Source organism: Podarcis filfolensis (assembly GCF_964270895.1).
Source record: "Podarcis filfolensis genome assembly, chromosome: 3".
Lineage (NCBI taxonomy): Eukaryota > Metazoa > Chordata > Lepidosauria > Squamata > Lacertidae > Podarcis > Podarcis filfolensis.
The window spans coordinates 8,600,923-8,618,631 of record NC_139606.1 but is presented as its reverse complement, the minus strand read 5'-3'; the positions used below and the strand labels follow the sequence as shown (position 1 = coordinate 8,618,631).

Sequence of the window (17,709 nt, the reverse complement as noted above, 5' to 3'; positions counted from 1 at the left end):
ACTCCACCTCCCAAGAAGCTTTGCTCCGGCCCGAACGTGCGCGCCTCCCTCGCTCGCTCGCGCGGCGGGGGGGGGGGGAGGGGCGGCGGCTCGGCTCGCGCCCGCTGAGGCTCCTCCTCGATGGCCGCCCGCCGTTATCCCCGGCTCTGCCGCCTTTTGGCGGGCCTCGGAGGGGCCGCCTCGCTCGTGCTGCTGGTCAGCCTGTACACGGCGGGGTCTGAGGTGCAGGTGGGTTGGCAGGTACAGAACGGGCCGCCCTCCGCTCCCGCGCCGCGTTTTGCAGGGTCCCTTGGGTCACAACAGCCCTGTGAGGTGGGCCAGGCTGAGGGAGCGACGCCCAGGGTCGGGGGGGGGGCGAACCTTTCCCTTCACAGCTGTGTGAATATACACACATCTGTGAGGAACTAATCCAAGGTTTGGCAAACTTGGGTCTCTAGCTGTTGTTGTTTTGGACTACAACTCCCATCATCCCTAGCTATAATAATAATAATAATAATAATAATAATAATAATTTATGTTTTGGGCCCGAGCCAGGGGGGGCGAACCTTTCCCTTCACAGCTGTGTGAATATACACACATCTGTGAGGAACTAATCCAAGGTTTGGCAAACTTGGGTCTCTAGCTGTTGTTGTTTTGGACTACAACTCCCATCATCCCTAGCTATAATAATAATAATAATAATAATAATAATAATAATAATAATAATAATTTATGTTTTGGGCCCGAGCCAGGGGGGGGCGAACCTTTCCCTTCACAGCTGTGTGAATATACACACATCTGTGAGGAACTAATCCAAGGTTTGGCAAACTTGGGTCTCTAGCTGTTGTTGTTTTGGACTACAACTCCCATCATCCCTAGCTATAATAATAATAATAATAATAATAATAATAATAATAATAATAATAATTTATGTTTTGGGCCCGAGCCAGGGGGGGGCGAACCTTTCCCTTCACAGCTGTGTGAATATACACACATCTGTGAGGAACTAATCCAAGGTTTGGCAAACTTGGGTCTCTAGCTGTTGTTGTTTTGGACTACAACTCTCATCATCCCTAGCTGCTATTATTATTATTATTATTATTATTATTATTATTATTTGTACCCCGCCCATCTGGCTGGGTTTCCCCAGCCACTCTGGGCGGCTTCCACAGAGACCAAAAATACACTAAAATGTCACACATTAAAAACTTCCCTGAACAGGGCTGCCTTCAGATGTCTTCTGAATGTCAGGTAGTTGTTTATCGCTTTGACATCTGGTGGGAGGGAGTTCCACAGGGCGGGCGCCACTACCGAGAAGGCCCTCTGCCTGGTTCCCTGTAGCTTTGCTGCTCGCAGTGAGGGAACCGCCGCCAGAAGGCCCTCGGCGCTGGATCTCAGCGTCCGGGCTGAACGATGGGGGTGGAGACGCTCCTTCAGGTATACTGGGCTGAGGCCATTTAGGGCTTTAAAGGTCAACACCAACACTTTGAATTGTGCTCGGAAACGTACTGGGAGCCAATGTAGGTCTTTCAAGACCGGTGTTATGTGGTCTCGGCGGCCGCCCCCAGTCACCAGTCTAGCTGCCGCATTCTGGATTAGTTGTAGTTTCCGGGTCACCTTCAAAGGTAGCCCCACATAGAGCGCATTGCAGTAGTCCAAGCGGGAGATAACTAGAGCATGCACCACTCTGGCCAGACAGTCTGCGGGCAGGTAGGGTCTCAGCCTGCGTACCAGATGGAGCTGGTAAACAGCTGCCCTGGACACAGAATTGACCTGCGCCTCCATGGACAGCTGTGAGTCCAAAATGACTCCCAGGCTGCGCACCTGGTCCTTCAGGGGCACAATTACCCCATTCAGGACCAGGGAGTCCTCCACACCAGCCTGCCCCCTGTCCCCCCAAAACAGTACTTCTGTCTTGTCAGGATTCAACCTCAATCCATTAGCCGCCATCCATCCTCAAACCGCCTCCAGGCACTCACACAGGACCTTCACCGCCTTCAGTGGTTCTGATTTGAAAGAGAGGTAGAGCTGGGTATCATCTGCATATTGATGGACACCAAGCCCAAACCCCCTGATGATCTCTCCCAGTGGCTTCATATAGATGTTAAAAAGCATGGGGGAGAGGACGGAACCCTGAGGCACCCCACAAGTGAGGGCCCAGGGGTCTGAACACTCATCCCCCACCACCACTTTCTGAACACGGCCCAGGAGGGAGGAAGGAAGGAAGCTAGCAAGGAAGCTAGCTAGCAAGACCAGTCCTCAGGGATGATGGGAATTGTAGTCCAAAAACAGCTGGAGACCCAAGTTTGGGAAACCCTGTGACCTAATCGATTACGATTTCTTTAATGGGGAGGCAGCTTGGATGAAAAGTATTTGGGGTGTGGGATCGTATCACAGCTGTCCATGGAGGCGCAGGTTAATTCTGTGTCTAGGGCGGCTGTCTACCAGCTCCACCTGGTACTCAGGCTAAGACCCTACCTGCCCGCGGACTGTCTCGCCAGAGTGGTGCATGCTCTAGTTATCTCCCGCTTGGACTACTGCAATGCGCTCTACGTGGGGCTACCTTTGAAGGTGACCTGGAAACTACAACTAATCCAGAATGCGGCAGCTAGACTGGTGACTGGGAGCAGCCGCCGAGACCACATAACACCGGTCCTGAGAGATCTGCAATGGCTCCCAGTACGTTTCCGAGCACAATTCAAAGTGTTGGTGCTGACCTTTAAAGCCCTAAACGGCCTCGGTCCAGTACACCTGAAGGAGCGTCTCCACCCCCATCGTTCTGCCTGGACACTGAGATCCAGCGCCGAGGGCCTTCTGGCGGTTCCCTCATTGCGAGAAGTGAGGTTACAGGGAACCAGGCAGAGGGCCTTCTCAGTAGTGGCACCTGCCCTGTGGAAGCCCTACTTTCAGATGTGAAGGAAATAAGCAGCTATCTTCTCTTTAAAAGAGATCTGAAGGCAGCCCTGTTTAGGGAAGTTTTTAATATTTAATGCTGTATTGTTTTTAACACTTGATTGGAAGCCGCCCAGAGTGGCTGGGGAAACTCAGCCAGATGGGCGGGTTGTAAATAATAAATTATTATTATTATCCAAGTCCATGGGAAACCAAGCCATGTTTGGAGGATATTTGTTCTGTCTGAACCAGCCCTGAGACGAACCAGAAAAAGGGCATCTCAATCCCCACTAGGGAAGAAGGGGTGAGTGAAGATTTACAAGGGGCGGGGCATAAAGATCTACATTGGGATCTGTTGCCAGTGTGGATCCTGCCAGCAAAGGCAATCACCTCACCTTGCCTCATGGGTGGGCCGGTCCTGCAGACTATACAATAGTCCGTATTACTGAAAAAATGTGTTATTTAGTTGGCTGTTAAATGATCAATCTGTGGGACGTAATACTTCAGGATATGTATTAGTATTTATATTATTCCGCCTGCCCGCCCCCCACATTACATGAGAACTGAACTGTGAGAATGGACTGTTGGTTTGGAAGGGGAATGAGGCTACCAAACGAAACTTGCAGTTTCTGAATTTGTAAATAAAAACCAAACTGAGGGCTTAAAAAAAAAAAAAAGCTCTAAAAGGGCCTAACAAGAACCAGTGAGTTTTCTGGAGGTATGGAAAGCTGCTTATGGTAGCTGAACTGAGAAAAAGAAACAGAAATTGTTGACTGTATCACACCTCAGCCATTAAGTTTGTATGGCTAAGAACAGTTGAAGGGTGGAATTTGGAGTGCTGGTTGAAAACAAAAGAAACTAGAAAGGAAAATGGAGGGTAGGGTGAAGAGAGGGGTTTGACCTACTCAAGTCCCTGACAGCTTAGCTGTTAAAATATTCATGTTTTGAACTTTTGAAGATTTGTTGGAAAACAAAACCCCTAGGTGGTTGTCACCAATGGAAGCTAAGGAAGTGAAAAAACTTAATATGGAATCCAAATGGCCAAAGTACTGGGAAATCGTAGAACAGGAGGAGGGAAAAGTGAAACTGCAGAGCTATGAGAAATTGAAGTCAAAAGTAAGAGATTGGCTTCATTATTATCAGATAAATGAAGTTTTCAAACAGGACAGGAAAATTGGCTTCCAGGTGGAGAAGTCCAAACTAGAAACAGAGTTATTGGAACCCAACACTAAGAATTTGTCAAGAATGTATAGCTTGCTGTTGAAATGGAATACACAGGACGAGACGGTTAAATCAGCTATGATTAAATGGGCACAAGACATTGGTCACAACATTATGTTTGCTGACTGGGAACAGTTATGGACCACCGGCATAAAGTTCACGGCATGTAATGCCTTGAGAGAGAACATTATGAAAATGATTTATAGGTGGTACATGACCCCAGTCAAGCTTGCAAAAATTTATCATATGCCCAGTAATAAATGCTGGAAATGTAAGGAAACTGAAGGTACTTTCTACCACCTTTGGTGGACGTGCCCAAGGATTAAGGTATTCTGGGAAATTATTTATAATGAAATGAAAAAGGTGCTTAAATGCACGTTCGTGAAGAAACCAGAAGCCTTTCTCCTGGGCATGGCAGGCCAATTGGTGTCAAGGAAAGATAGGACGTTTTTTATGTACGCTACAACAGCAGCAAGAGTACTGTTAGCAAAGTATTGGAAGACACAAGAACTACCCACACTGGAAGAATGGCAGACCAAGGTAATAGACTACATGGGACTGGCGGAGATGACCGGCAGAATCCGAGACCAAGGGAAAGAGACGGTGGAAGAAGATTGGAAGAAATTTAAAATCTATCTTAAGAACTGTTGTAAAATTAATGAATGCTAAAATGTTTTGGGTAATGTAAAATAGAATTGCAGCGATTAACAATTGGATATGAGAAATAAGATCTAAAGAAAGTGTTATATTGAAATTAGGGGATGCTGAAAAGATTGATAACAGGGATGCAGAAAGGGGAGGTATAGGGAAGTCGCTGAAAGAAGGTTCAAGAAAAGAAAGGTTAAGAAAGTATACGTGTTTATATGTTTGTATGTCTATGTATTGTGTTGTATTGTTTTGTATTATGTGTGGAAAAACCAATAAAAAATTTATTTAAAAAAAAAAAAGAACAGTTGAAGGGTGGAATTTGGAGTGCTGGTTGAAAACAAAAGAAACTAGAAAGGAAAATGGAGGGTAGGGTGAAGAGAGGGGTTTGACCTACTCAAGTCCCTGACAGCTTAGCTGTTAAAATATTCATGTTTTGAACTGGCAGCCCTCTAATGCAGTATGGTATATCAGAGGAGGGCTGGATGTAGGGGGAAGAAAAAAATACGTATTTTATCACTTCCCCATTCCTGAAACTTCTCCTTCCCTTTTGAGGCCAGGGGAGCATTGCCATCTACACAAAACCTGTAAATGAAATTATCTAGGGATTTGGAATGTGGTGTCGTCGTCATCATCAGTACATTGGTGATGACCAGTTCTGCTTCTCTTCTTCATTAAATCTAGATGAAGCTATGGAACCAATGTCTGGAATCAATAATGGAGTGGGTAAGGGCCAGTAAACAGAAGATCAATCCAGGCAAGATGGAGGTTCTGTTGATGCATGGCAATGAGGTTTGCAGTTTGGAGTTTTACTTCTGACCTCACCTTTGAAGGCCTAAATGGTTTCTGTAGCTTGAAGCACATTTCACCAGCTTGACTGGTTTGCCAACTGCAACCCACTCCTAACCACAATAGCCTGGACATGATTATCCATGCTCCAAAGAACGCAAGTGCCCTGTTTAGTCCATCCTATTTCCCACAGTGGCCAACCATAGGCCTGTGAAAAGTCTACAAGCAAGACCTGAGGGCAATCTCACTCTCCAGGGGCTGATACTCAGAGACATGGTGCCTCTGATCGCTGCTTGTCAGCCTAGCCTACCTCACAGGGTTGCGATGAGAGCAAAAATGGGAAAACCTTTGGCATGCAGTGCTTAGAACAAGGATGAGATAAAAATGTGATAGATAAACGTTAAATACAGTGGTACCTCAGGTTACATACGCTTCAGGTTACAGACTCCACTAACCCAGAAATAGTGCTTCAGGTTAAGAACTTTGCTTCAGGATGAGAACAGAAATCGTGCTCCGGCAGCGTGGCAGCAGCAGGAGGCCCCATTAGCTAAAGTGGTGCTTCAGGTTAAGAACAGTTTCAGGTTAAGTACAGACCTCCGGAACAAATTAAGTACTTAACCCGAGGTACCACTGTACTGCTCTCTGGAGATGGCTCATTTAACAGTAATTCTTTTGCCGTTTATTTTTAAGGTGTTAAGTGAGTTGACTTTCTTCCCTCTCTGGAGAAGAGAGAAGCCACTCTACAAGCTTGATGTAAACTGGCCTTTGATTCCTTTTGCTGGTCAGACATTTTGTGTTGCTGTGGATGACGTCAATGGATTAGTATACGTGGGACAGGTAAGAAAAGACATTCTTCTGACCAGCAGAGTTGTGCAGTGTGTAGCTTTGATTGTTAGCAGTTCCTGTTTTTACAGCAACCAGACTATGAACTCTTGCACAGAATACTGGGTAGAGGCACATCCTTCAATGTCAGAAAAGTTCACATTTCTCTTTATATTTTTCCTTGCTGAATGCATGTGGATCTGTAAGGAAGCAGACATACTTTCCGGTGTTGAGGAGAGCTTTGTGAGGAGCAGACATTCGCATGACTTTTTTCCAGTGTGGGTGAACTTTTCCCATACTGAAAAAAAATGTCAAAAAAAAAAAAAGTGTAGTGGCAAGAGCTACCTAAAGGAGTAAATGAATGCTGTTGCTTCTTTCGCTATAAAATACCGTCTTTTCTTCAAAAAGTTCCATAACTTGGCATGCTATTTTAACATTCATATCATGTTTACTCTGGAGCTTAGAAGCCTAATGCTAGAATAGGGAGCCAATTGTCATTCCTCTCCTATATTTCCCCTTTACACTCCACTTTTTTATTTTATTTTATTTTAAGCGTTTATTAATTTTCCAATAAAAACATCTAATTAACATATCAAATCAAATCCAATAAAAATAAAGAACTAAAATAAAAAGTCCAATTGTCTTCCAAATTGTAATAATTTTTGTTTTGGCTTCCCACAGTCTGAATTCCGGAGCGCTTTCAACATCATAGTCCTTGCCTCTCATCATCATCAATGTTTTTCATAATTCCATATCCGATTTTTTTCCGCCACGTTTTGACTGGTTCTGCGATCCTCATTCATGTCAGAAAACAGATACATTTTTTTCTATGGAGTGCAGATTTGTCCGTATATTGTACTCTTTCAGCTGTTTTTGTTTTTTCATCGCACCGCTTCATTTAATTGCATCCAATTTCAAAGTTCTGTCCAGCTCTTTGAGAATTGTTATTTTGGCAGCTGGTTTCTCTTCAGATTGTATAAATCTTTCGCCCTTTTACACTCCACTTTTCAGTCTTTATGGTTGACTAAGATTGTTCATTATAACAGTGCCAGTGAAGAAAGCCACAATTATTTTAAGTAGATGACATCAGCAAGTCACTAGGATATCTCCATTAATGACCATTTTCTTTCCAGTGTAGGAAATGCTGGGCTGTGTCTTTGTACTAGGAATTGTGCTTTTATTCTCATGGCATTATGTTTCCCAAAGCTTGGTTGGTCTAAATGGATTCAGAGGCTGAGAGTTCAGCTTTCCTTTTTCTGTAGATCTGGCTGCAAAATCAAGAAAGGCTTTTAAATGTGCCACAGTTCCTCTATACTTGCCCTGCCTATCTGCTGCACATTAGTTCCATTCCATAAGGTGGCTGCTTTCTGTCAGACCCTTCCCTCTGCCTTTCTGCCAGTTCTTTGCTCAGTTTCTCACACCCAGACTCTGCTTGATCTCTTGTATCCCTGATCTTCCTAGAAACCTTCTCTTCTAGCCTGCATATCCTGTCTCTTTGCTTTCTTTAAAAAAAGAAGAAAAAAAAAACTCGCAGCATCTTTTCCTCACCAGTATCTTAGATCCGGGATTGCCAACCCGATTAGCCTGCAGAAGCCTTCATTGGTGCCCCCAGGGAGGCGCCCCAGACTGAGCTTTCATTTTAAAAAAGTAAGTTTCTTGCCCTCTTAAAAAGAAAACTCTGAAGCAAAATGGGAATAAGTGATTTCTGTGAAATAACCAAGCCTGGCTCCTCCTGCCTGTCAGTGGTTTTAGCCAATAAGTGAAGTCAGAGCTGCAACTGACGAGTGAGTTGTTTGATGGGCAGGCAATAGGGTCCTAAAGAACTTCTGTTTCCCCTTGATCTTAAAGCACTTTTCTTTGTTGTGTCTTATTTTCCAGGCAGAATTTCAACAGGTTATGCCTTTTCTCGTATGGAAGTACGATTATGGGGATAGCTTCACTGTGATTGTACTCTGTCCACTTTTGTGTTATGCCATGACTATCTAGGTTAAACACTTTTACTCCATTCTTTAGTCAAAAAGGCTATGAGAGTGGCTTTACAAAGATCTTTAGGCTTATAATCTACAATACATGGCAGACAAGGAAAAAGAGATGGGGAGGGAGAGGAGGGAAATCACGCTCATGCATCATTTCCTACAGTTCTTATAATGATCTTTGGGACGGAGACAATTCACATAGCCTGATGGACTAACGCCTTTTACTAGGTGACAGTTGAGGAAGAGCCAAAAGGTGACCGGTTTCTCAGCAAAAGCTGTGGAGTTCCTCTGTTTCTCTTTCTCTCTATTCTGCAGCCTGATAGAATGGCTGCTGCTTGGTGACAGTTGAGAGAGGGCTAAAGGCAGCTGTTTGGTTGAAGTACAGTGGTATCTCGGGTTACATACGCTTCAGGTTACAGACTCAGAAATAGTACCTCAGGTTAAGAACTTTGTTTCAGGATAAGAACAGAAATAGTGCTCCGGCGGCGCGGCGGCAGCAGGAGGCCCCATTAGCTAAAGTGCTTCTTCAGGTTAAGAACAGTTTCAGGTTAAGTACGGACCTCCGGAACGAATTAAGTACTTAACCCGAGGTACCACTGTATATGCTGAGGACAAAAATCCACTATCCTTTTGTACCTCTGCATTAAGATTCAGTGAAAGGAAGCCACTGATCAGCTTTTTCCTTGCATGTGAACCAGTCATAACAATACTTGGCGGAGCTAATAAGATTTGTGAGAATGTATGTATATGTATATGCATATGTATGTATATGCAATAAGGAAACGTTATGAAAAAATTCTGGAATTTTATTCTGCAAGATCTGATTGGTTCACTGTTATCTTTATACACTTTTACAGAGAGGTGATGAAAATGTGCCTAAGGTTGTAGTTTATACTGAGGATGGCTATTTCTTACAAGCATGGAATGCTTCCATTGAAATGCCTCATGGTATCTTTGTGCTGAACACACCCAATGCAACTTCAGTGTGGATCACAGATGTTGGAACTGGTATGTGGAATGATTATTACTAAATAACACCAGAGTGAAACAAAACAGTGTGCTTGTGATGTTTTAAGTTAGACGTAAATGGCTGGGTTGCCATCAGTATGCCGATGACACCCAACTCTATCTGTTGATGGATGGCCATCCTGACTCGGCCCCAGACACACTGACCAGATGCCTGGAGGCTGTGGCTGGATGGTTACGTGGGAGCCGGTTGAAGTTAAATCCTTCGAAGACAGAGGTCCTCTGGCTGGGACGGGACGATATGGGATTGAGGGGGCAACTCCCATCTCTTGCGGGGGTGCAGTTAGTGCCAGCACCGTCCGTTAAGAGTTTGGGTGTAATCTTCGATACCTCCCTCTCTATGGAGGCGCAGATTACAGCTATAACAAAGGCGGCATTTTTTCATCTCCGCCAAGCTAAGCAGTTGGCCCCTTATCTCTCTCGCCCTGACCTAGCCACTGTGATCCACGCGACGGTCACCTCCAGACTGGATTATTGTAACTCGCTCTACGTGGGGCTGCCCTTGAGACTGACCCAGAAACTCCAGTGGGTGCAGAATGCCGCGGCGAGACTCCTTATGGGGTCTTCGCTGCGAGACCACATTCATCCGGTACTATATCAGCTGCACTGGCTCTCGGTGGAGTACAGGATCAGGTTTAAGGTGCTGGTTTTAACCTTTAAAGCCCTATACGGCCTAGGACCCTCGTACCTACGGGACCGCCTCTCCTGGTATGCCCCACAAAGAAACCTACGGTCTGCAAATAAAAACATCCTGAAGGTCCCAGGCCTCAGAGAGGTTAGGCTGGCCTCAACTAGAGCCAGGGCCTTCTCGGCTGCGGCTCCAATCTGGTGGAATGCTCTGTCACAAGAGACTAGGGCCCTGCGGGACCTGACATCTTTCCGCAGGGCCTGCAAGACAGAGTTGTTCCACCAGGCCTTTGGTCAGAGCGCAGCCTGACTCCCTCCTCTGGCAACCTGCACAGAGTTTTGCTTAATGGTTGCCATCAACTTGATTTTAATTAATTTTTATAATGGAATATTTTTAGAATGTTGGTTTATTTGATTGTTTGATTATTTGATTGTTGTTAGCCGCCCTGAGCCCGGCTTCGGCTGGGGAGGGCGGGATATAAATAAAATTTATTATTATTATTATTATTATTATTATTATTATTATTATTATTAGAGGCTGCCTTTCCACAAAAGAACTTGTCTCCATGCTGCCTCATGATATAAAACATGAAAAAATAACACAACAGTCCATTCTAAGACACAAAGGTGAAGCGATTGAAATAACCAGACCATTCATGTGCCTCTCCTTGCTTCCTTCAGCAGCTTACTCTTGTATGTTCTTGGGCCTGATAGTTCAATTTAACTACAGTACAGCCCACACAAAGCTCCCAGTACCACCAGGCCATCATCCTAAAAGATACAGCTCTTCATCTATGCAAATCTTGCAGTTTGTACAAGTTCAGGTGATTAAAAAAGGGAGGAAGATGTTTCTTCCTGGGCGTTCAGTAGGCTGAGGAACAAGAACAGGTTCATGGTGGAAGACCAAGGGCAGTGCACACAGCACAGAGGTTCCACACTTGGAGAACAGTAAATCCAATTAATGTCCCATCCAGTTTCTGCCCAATTCTTCACAACCTCACTCCTTTTAAAATTATGGTGTTCACAGAGAAAATGTGATCTTACTGAAAAATGTCTATTTCCTTCTTCATATAGGCGAATATGGACACACCATTAAACAGTATAGTCCTTCAGGTGAACTTCTTCAAGTCATAGGTACTGCAGGTAGAGCAGGTTCTGGTACAAATCCCTTGCAGTTTGACCAGCCAGCGGAGATTTTTGTGGAAGAAAGTGGGGACATCTATATTGTAGATGGTGATGGAGGACTGAACAACCGCTTGGTCAAATTGACGCCAGGTAAGTGAATGAACATGAATGGCCTATACGTGCAACATTCAGAATGGCTTTGATATACAGCAATAGGGAACCTCCAGCCACCAGGCCTAATCAGCCCCAGCTTGTTTGGCCCCCAAGCCGGTTTACTACAAGCCCTCCCCACCTGCCATCACATGTGATGTCAGGTGTGCGGCACATAAAAGGCACAGGTGCCAAGGAACAATTGGGAGTTTAAAATGCTCTCCCAGTTGTTCCTTGGCAAGTGGGGCTTCTGAATAGCAAGCCCCTTTGAAGTCCATTTGCAGGTGTGGTTTGGATCCAAACCACACCTGCAAATTGACATATTTTCCTCTGTGGGCCTGCAGAGCTAGTATGCGGAGGGGAAATGTCTGTTTGCAGGTACAGTGCCTGCAGATGGGCCAAGCAAGGCCTGCCGTCAGTGCCAGTCAGCTGGGCAGCCTGTTTGAAATTGTGAGCTGGTATCATAATGACATACAGTGGTACCTTGGGTTACATACGCTTCAGGTTACATACATTTCAGGTTACAGACTCCGCTAACCCAGAAATAGTACCTCGGGTTAAGAACTTTGCTTCAGGATGAGAACAGAAATCGTGCTCCGGTGGTGTGGCGACAGCAGGAGGCCGCATTAGCTAAAGTGGTGCTTCAGGTTAAGAACAGTTTCAGGTTAAGAATGGACGTCGGGATTGAATTAAGTACTTAACCCAAGGTACCACTGTACTAGACAAGTAGGTTTCTCCACCCACGTGTCAAAATAGCCTCCAGGGGGTGGGGAATTTCCCAGTGCCTGCGCTAGTGGTTTGTTTTTGTTTTTGCTGTGTTCTCCTAATTTATGTGACTATCATTTCTGTATTTCTTGAGGTCTTTTGTCTCTCCCATATGGGTTTACGCTTTAAGGGCTCTGTTAATTGCAGCATTTGAAATTTCGGTAGAACTTCAGCAGTCAGACTATGATTGAAGGAAATGCGTGTTTTTGTTTTTGTTTTGTTTATTAAATGTAGGGGAAGGCCCAAATCCTTACTGGATAGTTTTTAGTTTTACAGTATTTAGAATATGTTCCCCCACTCTGTTTTTAGGAAGAGGACAGAAAGTTACCCTGTTTTTGAAATCACTAAAGAATTAGAAAGCTGTCAGCTGACCTTTAAAGCCCTATGCAGCCTAGGACCCTCGTACTTATGGGACCGTCTCTCCTGGTATGTCCCGCAGAGGACCCTAAGGTCCATGAATAATAATAGCTTAAAGGTCCTGGGCCCTAAGGAAGCCAGACTATCCTCCGCCAGGGCCAGGGCTTTTTCAGTGACGGCTCCAACCTGGTGGAATGCTCTGTGCCCCACGAGACTAGGGCCCTTCAGGACTTGATCTCCTTCTGCAGGGCCTGTAAGACAGAGCTATTCCGCCTGGCCTTCAATTTGAATTAGCCTGATCCTCTATTCCCTTTTCCCTTTTCCCTTTCCTCTTCTATGAAGAAACCCTTTCTGGGACCCCACATTTAAATTCTTATTCACACACCTCCTTGCTGGCCCTAGTAGGACCAACTTGGCCAATTAGCCCTGGTGATCATTTGATGTCTACTGACTGGGGTTTCCCCCCCCCAAAAAATGACCCCTGAATTTTTGAATTTTATTGATATTGATGCTGCATTTTATGCTGTATTCTGTGCTGTTTTTAAGTTGCATTATAACCAATGTTTTATATTTGCTGTTAGCCGCCCTGAGCCCGGTTTTTAAACCGGGAAGGGCGTGGTATAAATAAAAATTTATTTATTTATTTTGATGTAATGCAGATGTTTTATTATAAAATGCACAGCAATATATGGCGCTTCCTTTCTACCTGCAGACTTTAAGACTCTATGGCTGCATGGAGAAAATGGTTCTGGCACTGCACAGTTCAATATCCCACACAGTGTAACGGTGGATGCTGTCGGACGGGTAAAGTAGCCGTGATCGCTATAATATAGTTTTATAAATTGCCATCATAACCAGGGCTTGAAATTTTCTCACTTGAATTTAAACATCCAGTAATTTACTTGCAGCTTTCAAGGAAGTGTTGAGGACTGGTGCTTTAAAGTTTTTGGGCTTTCTCCAATCTTTTATGGCATGTTTCTCTCCCCCGCCCCTTCCTTGCCTGTGAATGAAACATTCCATGCTATTTTTCATCAGTGAGTTTTAATTAAACCAAGAAACGAGTGATTCCATGTTAGTATTTTTTTTTAAATAAATTTTTATTGGAAATTTTATTTACAACATAACACAAACCCCCCACCCCCCAACACAGAAATCCACCCCCATCAGACACAAACATAACAAACAACAAGCATAATATACAACAATACAAACAACCAAATAAAAGACTTCCTTTATCCTGTTTCTGGCATCCTTATTTACTTCTAATAAGCTGTTTCCTTTATGAATAATTATTAAGATTTTTCTAATTATACCTTAAATATCCACAATGTCTCCTGCAGACATTAATCAAAACAAGTCCAGGTATGGATTTTAGGGCACTGTTTTGTGAAGTATTCTCTGCATTTTCCCCGATTCCATGTTAGTATTGTAGAGATGTACTGGACCAACGTTTTAACTGAAAAACTTGCATTTTTCATGTAGAAGGAAAACACGTCTATGGTTTTCCTTTGTTTTCTAAACTTAGAAACAAATAATAATCTGAAACAAACATTCGCTTACTATGAACAAGCTCTGTCTGCCTCTGGGAGAAACACACCAGGAGGCTTGGCTTAATATTACCTGCAGACCCACATTAGTGGTTTGCTGCTCTTCTTCCAACCGCAATCAAAAGCGGCTCTTCCTGCCTTAACACTCATGTCATATAGGTATGTTTAGCAGGAAGCTAGGATTAAAGAGCACGTGCTGTGCTGCAGGTATGGATTCTTCCCTAAAGAGAGTTCAGTAATGTTGGCGAGATCCTATACCAGCCTGCTCAGAATTGCAACATGTAGATCCCCATTTCATGTGATATTAAACATCATTGAGCATATGCAGAATCGCTGAGGTGGTGTTTAAAAATGGCTGTGAACAGATTTTGTATTTTCAGTAGGTATGGGTTGCTGACAGAGCCAACTGGAGAATCCAGGCTTTTCAGAAAACCACAGGGGAATGGTTGGGCTGTTGGAATAGCTGCTTTACACAAGATGGCCCTTCTTCTGTCAGGTATAGTATCTGTAGCTTGCATGCAAATCTGGGTGGTGGGTGGAAGGGGAGACTTTTCAACTGAGCAGGGCTCATGTTGATTATGGAGAACTCCTTTGTTTGTAAGGTGATGAAGAGCTCCAGTGCCAGTGTTAGAGCCATTTTACGTGGCATGGTGGGTATACCAGTGTTTGAGCTACTGTGTTCACTGGAGATATATCTCTTCCTAACAGTGAGATGAAAATGCCAGTATGTTTGGTGCTGCCATATAACTTTTACACTGGCTTTCCTTAATGTATCCATCTGGCTTGAAAGATGAGAGGTGGCTCATTAGTGCAACCATCCAAATAATTTTGCATGTTGTATTTCCATAACTTTGCACGAATATCACATGCTAGACAGATGGTAGATGTTGCCTTTTTTGCGGCCCTTTTATTATCGGAAGGGTTATGGCATGCAAAAGCTTGATTCGGCTGCCAAAGCCTTAAATTAGGCTTCCTAATGGGTGCCTGACTTCTATTTGGATCAGATCCAGCAATTCTGTAAGTGGAATTCTGCTCAAGAAGAAGAAGCTCTTGGCATCTGCAAATAGAAGAGGAAAAGTGATTTTCACAGTACCCCTTGGAAATCTACTCTGCAGAGGAGTGGGTGCTGGCATTTGTGCAGGGGGGTAGCTACTTGCAAGATGAGGAATACGCGAAAAATCATTCTTATCATTTATTAAATTTCTGTACCACCCTTCATCCAAGGATCACTGGGCAGTTTAAAACCACAAAAATCCATACCATATAAAAACCACAAAATACAATATAAAAACCACAAAAATACATACCATAGTAACGAACGAAAACAATGCCCCCCCCCACAGTTTAAAAGGCCATTGATTGATTAAGGCTTATGAGAAAAGGAATGTCCTCATTTGCTCAAAGGCCTTTCTGCGAACTAAAGGACTCCTTCCGTGAAAAGAAGGGCACCTTTCGATCCTTCTCATTGGGCATTTCCACCGTATTTGAACGGTCTGCAGCCGTTCACATTTTACCCCACACAAGCATAATATTGGTTCTGTTCACTTGCACTCGCAGCTGTATGGAAGCTGCTTCCCCAGGGGGTAATTCCATGCTGCTTTGGAAATACAGGAATGAGGCTCTCACATAAGTGTGGTCTTTTCCTTTCATTCCTTGGGATATGTGTTCATAGAAATGACTGTGGGTCTAATGAATTCTGATTAATGGTGGATTGTGCCCATCTAGTCTCTTGTGTGGGATGCGGGTGGCACTGTGGGTTAAACCACTGAGCCTTGGGCTTGCCGATTGGAAGGTCGGCAGTTTGAATCCCCACGACGGGGTGAGCTCCCGTTGCTCAGTCCCTGCTCCTGCCAACCTAGCAGTTTGAAAGCACGTCAAAGCGCAAGTAGATAAATAGGTACCGCTCCGGCGGGAAGGTCAACGACATTTCTGTGCGCTGCTCTGGTTCGCCAGAAGCGGCTTAGTCATGCTGGCCACATGACCCGGAAGCTGTACGCTGGCTTACTCGGCCAATAAAGCGAGATGAGCGCCGCAACCCCAGAGTTGGTCACGACTGGACCTAATGGTCAGGGGTCCCTTTACCTTCTTAGTCTCTTGTGTAAAAGTCTAATTTTGCAGGTTGTGCAAAAACATTTTTTGTTGTTAACTAAGAATGTTGAGATCTGAGTTTAGTGCCAAAGAACCTGATGAGTGGAAGGGGCTGCCATTCATGGAGGGTGGGATTATGACAGTCCCCCCCCTTTTTTAAAAAAATAAGTCGTAATAGGTTTTCAAGAATAAAATATGCTGATGCACTTCACAAACTACGGTTTCCCATTCTGTCTGAACCCTGCTTCACTGGCCAAAAACTGGCTCAGAAGGGTCACAAAATCCTCCAGATGACACCAGTAGGATGAATTTGGGATTATCAGGAGACCCCCAGATCAACTTTTCAGGTGGCATGAGGGATGTGCAAACAGAAGGTTGTTGTTTAGTCGTTTAATCGTATCCGACTCTTCGTGAGCCCATGGACCAGAGCACACCAAGCACTCCTGTCTTCCACTGCCTCCTGCAGTTTGGTCAACCTCATGCTGGTAGCTTCGAGAACACTATCCAACCATCTCGTCCTCTGTCGTCCCCTTCTCCTTGTGCCCTCCCCGCAAATGTGAGCAAAAGTGCATTATGTTCATACTGCAGGATTTTAAATAGGATTTAGAGGATTCTCTTTAAATAGTCTCTCTCTCCCCTTCTCTCTCTCTCCCCTCCCCTTCCTCCTGTAGATTGACTCCAGATCAAAGGTATATGATCGTCACGCATATAAATATTGACAGGGTGTCAATCTTGGCTGCCCCACCAGTAGGATCAATTGAGGACTGTGTTGTGATGGGCACAATTCAGCTTGCAAGCGAAGTTAAGCCCCATCTTGTGGATGTCAGCAAGAAAACTGGAGCAATTTATGTAGCAGAAATTGGAGCCCAGCAAGTACAGAAGTACGTGCCTTTATACTGACAGCATCTTTCACACGGCACAAGGGACTTCCAGAATATTTCCTCTGTTGGATTGCTGTCGGCTGTGCAGCACAAGAATTTTTGGATTAACTTTGTTCATTTGAAGTGCACATTTGTTTCACTTTTTGTGCCTATCTCAGAGATTTTAAGTGGTGGCAATTTTTGTGTTAGCTGGTTTTTATAGACTTGTTTGTTTTTTAAGTCAGTGTCACCAGCACTGCTAATTTTAAATCATTCAAGAGTAAATTTACTGCCACACAAACTGCTAGAAATACTAGTTTAATGCAGCTTCCATGAATCATCCCGTGATTGGGAAAAATTACTTCTTCATGGAGTCAGAATTTTCCGTTTATTTGTGGCAGATTATCTCAGCTAAGGAGCCTGATTGCTTCTTTCCTGTGAACGGAGGAAAAAGAGGCTGGTCTGGTCTGTATGGGAAGATCCTATAAGATGACTGTGCTGCAAAACAGTCTTGGCTATGCTTATCTCAGGAAATGTCTCCTCCAAGTATGAAAATGCAAGGTCTTTTAGCTATTCTCTTCTCTAGGGAGCCTCAATTAGCTTTCCACCAGAGTGGTATCTTTTAAAACTCTCTAAGGACTTCTGAAGCTTTGTGAATGACCAAGAAATTCAAGTTTGTTTACTCCTAAAGCAAACTGTCATGTTGTGACTACTCTTACTGTTTGGGGTATTATTTACATTCCCACTTTTGCGTGTATGCTTTGTTGTGCGAGCCCGGTTTTGGCCGGGGAGGGTGGGGTATAAATAAATTTATTATTATTATTATTATTACTTACGAAA

At 44.2% G+C, this 17,709-nt stretch overlaps 1 protein-coding gene across 5 annotated transcripts; it reads left to right on the top strand.

The window, feature by feature from the left end:
• Positions 1-17: 17 nt before the first annotated feature.
• NHLRC3 (NHL repeat containing 3) lies at positions 18-17,709 on the top strand. 5 transcript variants are annotated; one of them, XM_083606680.1, is made up of 8 exons: positions 82-228; positions 5,422-5,529; positions 6,217-6,363; positions 9,182-9,332; positions 11,052-11,252; positions 13,087-13,178; positions 14,305-14,417; positions 16,681-17,709. In XM_083606680.1, the coding sequence occupies exons 1-8, from the start codon at positions 121-123 to the stop codon at positions 16,907-16,909; spliced, it is 1,149 nt and encodes a 382-aa protein (XP_083462806.1). In that variant the 5' UTR covers positions 82-120; the 3' UTR covers positions 16,910-17,709. The 5 variants fall into 5 exon arrangements, with proteins under 5 accessions (XP_083462808.1, XP_083462807.1, XP_083462806.1 ...); XM_083606679.1 differs by having other exon boundaries at positions 82-240; XM_083606682.1 differs by lacking the exon at positions 5,422-5,529 and having other exon boundaries at positions 18-228.

What these genes read in the sequence shown, in the direction of transcription:
- NHLRC3 (XM_083606679.1), top strand. Translation starts at nt 121, where the DNA reads ATGGCCGCCCGCCGTTATCCCCGGCTCTGCCGCCTTTTGGCGGGCCTC. An exon ending in TGTTGATGCATGGCAATGAG is followed by an intron (nt 5,530 to 6,216) that starts GTTTGCAGTTTG and finishes TTTATTTTTAAG; the next exon opens with GTGTTAAGTGAGTTGACTTT. An exon ending in GATGGCCCTTCTTCTGTCAG is followed by an intron (nt 14,418 to 16,680) that starts GTATAGTATCTG and finishes TTCCTCCTGTAG; the next exon opens with ATTGACTCCAGATCAAAGGT.